This window comes from Gossypium hirsutum, chromosome A05, assembly GCF_007990345.1.
Source record: "Gossypium hirsutum isolate 1008001.06 chromosome A05, Gossypium_hirsutum_v2.1, whole genome shotgun sequence".
Classification (NCBI taxonomy): Eukaryota; Viridiplantae; Streptophyta; class Magnoliopsida; order Malvales; family Malvaceae; genus Gossypium; species Gossypium hirsutum.
Window position 1 is genome coordinate 38,147,274 of NC_053428.1, and position 7,453 is coordinate 38,154,726.

Below are 7,453 nucleotides of genomic sequence, written 5' to 3' on the forward strand. Positions count from 1 at the left end.
ACTCAAACTCGAAACTCGAATCAAGTTATTCGAGTTAATTTGACAATTTAAATAACTCTAACAACTTAATTTGATTAAATTAAAATTAAATTTCTTTTTATATTTTAGAAACGAGTGGAGTTTTACTCCTCTAAATCTAGTATTATTATATTAGAGATCTGTTATACAAAAAATTTCAAAACTGCCATTCATCGTTATGTGACACTGTCAATTAACTAATATTTTCCTTATAATTTTCTCATTCATGCTGTGTATGTTTATTTCTTTTGTACGTTCCCTTAATTCCCCCTTTCAGGAAAAGAAAAAGAAACCCAGAAAAATGGAGAAATTGAAACTTCTATGTCTATTTTCCTTTTCCCTTCTCTGTCTGATGTCGTTGTCCGCCGCCGCTTCCTCCGTTACAGACGTCCTTCGTCTCGGCGGTTAGAGTTGTCCGTCGGTGCATGCTAAGAAGTTGATAAGGGACTTGAAGTTGATGAAGACTTGGTTTAGTTGCTGTCGGAGGGTCCGAAACCGGACGAAGTTGGCTATTCGTAAGATTCTTTTTGCTAATAAATGTTTCATTTCATTTCTTTTATATTAATTAGAATGGTTCTCTACTTCTAGTATTTCACAATTATAAAATTTTAACGCCTAAAAAATTTCAAAATCAACATGACAGTTGAATTATTAGAATAATTACAATTAAAACGTATTCATTACAGTCAAATTAGATTGATTTAAATTGAATGTAGGCTACAAACATTTAAATCTCCCATAAATTTTTAATTATTATAAACTATGTAACGGTAGCCTTTCCATTCCCTTTTAAGCAATGCCTCGTTTCATTCGCATTTGCAAAAATGGCCCAAAATGGTGGGTGATGGTAACGATGGTGGCGGAGCTGCCACCAATAGTAAGAAGTTTGAGGTGCCGCAACCACATTCAGTGAAGGAGCAATTGCCCGGAATTCAGTATTGCATCAACAGCTCTCCTCCATGGCGTATGTAGAAACTATCTCATACATCTAATTATTTTTTCTATCTGCAAACTCTAGTTTCATTTGTTATTTATTACTGGATTAGTTCTAATGGCTTCTGGCCACAGTTTATGATTTTCATGCAACGTCCCTTGGTTTTTCTTTTAGAACCTAAACATAGAATTTAATCACCTGAAAAAACATTGAATTGATTGAACCTCTTCTTTGCTTTATATTTTTCAATATTTTATGCAGCTGAAGCAATTATATTGGGGTTCCAGCATTATCTACTCACTCTTGGCATCACAGTTTTGATTCCAAGCATAATTGTTCCTCAAATGGGCGGTGGAAATGTGAGGATTTAATTGGTTTTATCTTGCTTGATTCTTCCTTTTTTTTATTTTTTTGATATTTTATGCAAGTGATTCAAATCTAGCTAAACCGCCACCCTTTTTTTCGTTTTTAAACACAGACTGAGAAGGCAGCAGTGATCCAGAACTTACTCTTTGTTTCAGGGCTAAGCACACTTTTCCAGTCATTTTTAGGAACTCGACTTCCCATAGTAGTAGTGGGTTCATATGCTTATTTGATTCCTGTAACTTCCATTATCCAAGCAAGCAGATACACTTCTTATTCAGATCCTTATGAGGTTCTTTTCAACTGCATCATTTTAACCATCTCTTCATTTTCTTCTTGAAGTAGATATGTTCCCGTATTGAACACATACAGCGAGTTCGAGTAACCTAACTTAAAAGTGCAGCTAGCTTTTTACCTTCTTACTTTAGGAGCCTTGAAATTCAATTTCATATAAATTGGATCATTTTACAGAGGTTCGTTCGAACAATGAGAGGGATTCAAGGTGCACTCATAGGTGCTGCATTTTTCCAGTGTACGATTGGATTTTTGGGATTATGGAGAAATACTGTGAGGTTAGATCTTCAAAGTATTTAAGTTAATTCTTGTATTGTTTAGCAGATATCATCCTCACTACTTTATCTCTTCTACAGGTTTCTTAGCCCTCTGTCTGTTGTTCCATACGTGACTTTTACTGGGCTTGGACTTTATCATCTTGGCTTCCCCATGGTAAGTTCTTCTATATCCTTGTAATGACCAGGTTCTATGACATCTTTACATTTACTTTTGATGTAAACTTGCGCAAGGTTGGCGATCAAATCTCAGTATGTATGACAACACATGGAAAATATCTTAAAACTGTATTGTTAAAGTCCTTCATTGTTTTGTTCTCAGTTGTTGATAATTTCAGTGCTACTGCAGCCATCTCTTGCTATATGATATTAGCTGATTCCTTTCTTTTTCCCCATTTAATTAAGCTCGCAAAGTGTGTAGAAGTTGGCCTTCCAGGGATTATTCTCATGGTTTTTATTTCACAGGTATGTTTATTCTTTAGAAAACAATTTGTCAAACACTAAAGAACTAAAAGCTTCACAAATTCCCTCTTAAGCTTCATAGTTAACCAAATAATCCAAATGTTTATACTGTTTTGCTGTTGATAAGTCATTTCACTGAATTTCTCATGATTTTGCAGTTTCTTCCTCGTTATTTAGAATCAAAGCGCTCCCTCTGTGGCAGATTTTCAATCCTTTTGTCAGTCTCAATTACGTGGTTATTTGCTCAACTTTTAACCTCAACTACCGTATACAAGCACAAACCTGAGAACACCCAGATTAGCTGTCGAACCGATCGTGCTGGACTCATTAGCACAGCTCCTTGGTATGTAATTCCGACTCATATTGAGTGTCGGATACGGTTACGTGTCTTTCAAAAGTATGCCCAATTTTTTTAAAAAACTTTTCCATATATTTGGAGAATTATATCTCCATACCCATTTTCTAATATCCGAATATGTTGAATATGGATACTTGAACCTGTCAAAGATTAAATATACTTGTATATGTTAATTTTTATTTTCTGACTCGGTCTTACTCCCAAATTATGTCCTTAACTGCAGGATATATTTTCCTTATCCTTTTCAATGGGGAAGCCCCACCTTTAATGCTGGAGATGCCATTGTTATGATGGCTCCTGCTTTTGTTTCTCTATTTGAGGTTTGAGCAACCATTCAAAGCCTCACTTACAATTTGCCATTTTAAGTTCTTTAATATATTTAGAGGGTCATAACTTAATTTTACTGAAGTATGTATTGAACATGAAATGCAGAGTCTGAATAACATAAGTTGTAGATTTGATCTCAAGAGTGAAAATATTTAGATTTCACTGATCATCATGTTCTTATTTGCACAGTCAACTGGTACATTCTTTGCAGCTGCAAGATATGGTAGTGCTACACCTGTCCCACCTTCTGTTATTAGTCGTGGTGCTGGTTGGCTGGTACGGTTTGTTTCTAAAATGTGGTAATGATTGGTGTTCTGGGACATCTCCTCTACCTCCTCTTACGCACCGTGTGTTATCCGTTGCCTCGAATGCTCTTCCATTAGATGTATTGTCCTCTTTGAGTACTTGTCGGTTCCTCAAGACTTTGTCATCAAAGTGCTTGTGTTTTGAAAAGGTCTTCCATTGAGGTACCGGTGCATAAGCGATGCGGGGGAGACGCCCTGAAAGCCAGGTTATTAAGTAATCAAACTAGACTTTTCCTGTTTGTACATTCAATGCAATTTTTCCTCTTATTTTTTTCAGGGAATTGGGGTATTGCTCAATGGTTGTCTTGGCTCTGTTACAGGCACTACTGCATCAGTGTAATAAAACTTGAAACTTATCATTAAACATAATTGAAATTTGGTTCTGTTAGGCTGACCTCTATACTTTGCTCTTCAATAGTGAAAATGTAGGCCTGTTGGCATTGACAAGAGTTGGAAGCCGCAGAGTAATTCAAATATCAGCTGGATTTATGATTTTCTTTTCTATATTTGGTAAGCCCACAAAGCTCCACACTAACACTGTTTGGTAGGAGAGAAAATGGAAGGAAGGGACGTAAATGGATGGAAAAATTACCATCTTTTCCATCCTTTTCATTTACTGCATTTTTCTCCCTACCAAAACTCGATGTTATTTTCCATTTCACTCCATGTCAAAAACAGGAGCTTTAAGTACGTTTTCATTTCATATTTCTTCCATAGATGCAGCACTATAATTTCTTTCTTTTAATGATTACTCATCTGTGGCTATCTTATGAACTTTTCCAGCAAAATTTGGAGCCTTTTTCGCTTCTGTACCATTACCAATTGTGGCAGCAATATATTGTGTTCTCTTCAGCTTTGTCTCTTCTGCTGGTCTTAGCTTTCTCCAATTCTGTAACTTGAATAGTTTCAAAACAAAATTCATATTAGGCTTCTCTTTCTTCATGGGTTTATCAGTTCCACAGTACTTCAGAGAATATTTTCATGATGGTTGGAGATCAGCCCACCCTACTGGTTTGGTAAGATTCCTTGAAATATCCATGTCTGATATTTTCCGACTTATGCCAATTGCCAACCTAGGTATATATAGAGATATGATGCTCCAACTTGAACAATTTTCTAATAAATTAATTACTCCCTGTTTATTAGCAACTGAACAATTTTCTTTCTTTCTTTTTTTCCTAATGAAATGCAGCTCAGTGACATAGTGGTTGTGATCTTCATGTCTCATACAACAGTTGCTGCTTTGGTTGCTTTATTCTTTGATTTAACACTCTGTCGAGAAAATGATGAAAGCAGAAAGGACATTGGATTGGACTGGTGGGAAAAGTTTAGCTTTTACAAATCAGATGTTAGGAATGATGAATTCTATGCACTACCCTTCAGGCTTAACAAGCTTTTCCCATCAATTTAACCTTTTGAAAAATAAATATTTACTGTGACAAATTATTTGCTTTCCAAGTTAGATTTATCTTCCTAATTTTCCTTTTCATCCTGCACCTTTATTCAAGAAGCTGTTTTTGAGTCACCTTGGCTAATCTAGCAGCTGCTTTTACATCATGTTACACTCTCTCTTCTTTTTCCTTTATCTATCTGTGTTTTCTTTTTTCTTTTTGTATAAAAGAAGTTGAGGTCTGGAGGCAACTGGCTTTCGATCATAATATGGTGACATAGTTTTGTTTTGTAATTGACCTCCACTTGTCTTAAGGATAACATGGCTAGACTTATAATAGGGTTTGTGGGGATATTATGTTAGAATTTTAACAGTTCACTGAGGGTAGATGATGGTTTTTTTTTTAATTGTAAATTTGGAAAAAGAATTATCATTTTTTAGATTTTTTAACTTTATTTTTTTTAATTTTGAAGAGGCATTTTTCATAATTTTTAGAATTATAATTTTTATTTATAGTTTTCTGAATTTTTTTATAATTGTTAATATATGTTTGATATAACATAAAACGAAATAATATTGCATTAGCAAGGATAAGATTGAGAGCTAATGTTGTAAGAATAAAAGTAAAAAGAGTAGGGTTTATATTGAATAAATATGTAAATGTTAAGGGTTAAAATTTTTATTATTCTTATATTTTTTTTAATAGCACAATTTTAATAGATGGACTATTTTGTTATTTTATCTAATATATAAGGACAAGTTTATTCATTTTTCAATAAAAAGACCAAATTGCAATGTTAAATATAATATAAGGGCTGCTATGATATTTGTATCGATATATTCATAAGTCTAGCCATGTGTTAATAAGCTAAATATATAATCTTTATTAACTTTAAACTTCTGATCAAGTTGTTGTCGCAAATTAATTGAATGCTAACTCAATTGAAAAAATAATTAAAACATATTTCTTCAACTAAAATAAATTATTATTATTATTATTATTATTATTATTATTATTATAAGAGTATTTTCATTTCTTATATTTTAAGTAAAATCAATAAAAAAATTTGTGTACGCTAAGATTTGAAGTTTGAGTCCATGAATCAACATTTATAAAACCTCATCACTACTGCTTTAACCAATTTTTTTAATAAATTTTAATATTTTATACAAAATTCACCCACATCATTTGAATATAAATAATGTTGTTGATTGAGATAGAATCACAAGTCAACTTGACATAAACTTTAGGATGATAAGGACTTTTTTTACAAGTTATCACTCTACTTATGTCGTTGCCCTTTCTCTTTTATCTTTAATATTTTTTTGGCCATTTATTTTCCCTTTACTTTGCAAGTATAGCAATTCCTCCTTCTCCATGTTTACAAGTAAGGTAAGTAACAGCTCAAAACCGACTTAGACGTTATGGTCAAATCTGGAGAAGTTAAATCAACTCGTTTGAAAAACTAATTTAAAAAATCTAGCTTATAAATCATGTGATCTGAAATCTTAAATTTAGCGAAGCTCATATGAGTTTCAAGAAATTCTCAAGTTTGAAAACACATATTTCATAGCATGATCTCTTAAACATTTACTTATAAAAAATAGTAGAAACTTTCAGAAATTCAACTCCAACTTTAGTAATCACGTGATTTGAAAATTTTAATTTTGGCAAAACTTTTCAATTGTTATTTAGAAAAACTCATGCACAGAACTTACTCATGTTACAGAAAAACATTTAGTTTGATACTTAATTTTGCAGTGGATATTTTTAGAGTTTTTAAGTTTTGAAAACTGAATTCCAATTTGTCAAATTCATATGATTTTGCAGTTTTACGTTTAAGAACACCCAAAAATTGATGAATATATGAAAACCTAAAAAAAAAAACCAAACACGAAAACTTAGTTCAAAAATCAAAATTAAAATAATTCAAACCATCTTATGTGAAAAATAAATCCGAGCTCTCACACGCTATTCGATCTTAAGTCTGAAGATCACCTAAAACGTATTAAACAAATGAGTGAGCTAGAAGCCCAATGTGTGACTCAGTCCACAAACATAATCTTTACTTATAACATGCACTTATACAAATATCATATCAGAATGTCACATTACCAAAAACATATATCATATCAGAATATCATATTTCTAGATACATAAATCAGATCAGGATGTCATATCAAATTAAAACAAATCCTACCCCCATCCGCTACACACCAACTTCGTCCGACCAATCACACCAAATAGGACTACAAGAGTCCATCCATCCAATCACACCGGGTCGTGGTAGTATGCCACTCATAATGGTACAGCTGAGCTGCCAGACAGATATTGCGGCTTAACCACTGAAATTGCAGAAATTACAGTAATATTGTTAGAAAACACTTCCTCTATCATATCAAACCCACCCCAATATACATGCATAATCATAATAACATACGTACATATCACATGATTGGTATGGCATGCATACCTAAACATATTTTTACAGATCATAACATATCATATTGCTTATACTAACAGTTCTTCCACATACAGGTGCCATGCATATTCTTACACGTAATTATGCTTTCAAAGTTATCAAAACACAAATCGTACATAATTTTTTTCACATACTTTAACCATATCACATACTGTCACATATCGACAGATGTCACATTTCGAGTCTAAATTAAGCTAAACGAACCTCACAGAAGGTTTAATTATGAATTTCTAAGTCAAACGTG

At 32.9% G+C, this 7,453-nt stretch overlaps 1 protein-coding gene across 1 annotated transcript; it reads left to right on the top strand.

The window, feature by feature from the left end:
• Nucleotides 1–266: 266 nt before the first annotated feature.
• Nucleotides 267–4,921, top strand: LOC107902955 (putative nucleobase-ascorbate transporter 10). The gene is made up of 14 exons (XM_041112354.1): nucleotides 267–533; nucleotides 813–982; nucleotides 1,214–1,311; nucleotides 1,431–1,607; nucleotides 1,787–1,887; nucleotides 1,966–2,041; nucleotides 2,290–2,349; nucleotides 2,505–2,689; nucleotides 2,928–3,024; nucleotides 3,221–3,307; nucleotides 3,614–3,672; nucleotides 3,755–3,846; nucleotides 4,120–4,352; nucleotides 4,529–4,921. The coding sequence occupies exons 2-14, from the start codon at nucleotides 853–855 to the stop codon at nucleotides 4,745–4,747; spliced, it is 1,614 nt and encodes a 537-aa protein (XP_040968288.1). The 5' UTR covers nucleotides 267–533; nucleotides 813–852; the 3' UTR covers nucleotides 4,748–4,921.
• The last annotated feature ends 2,532 nt before the right edge of the window (nucleotides 4,922–7,453 follow it).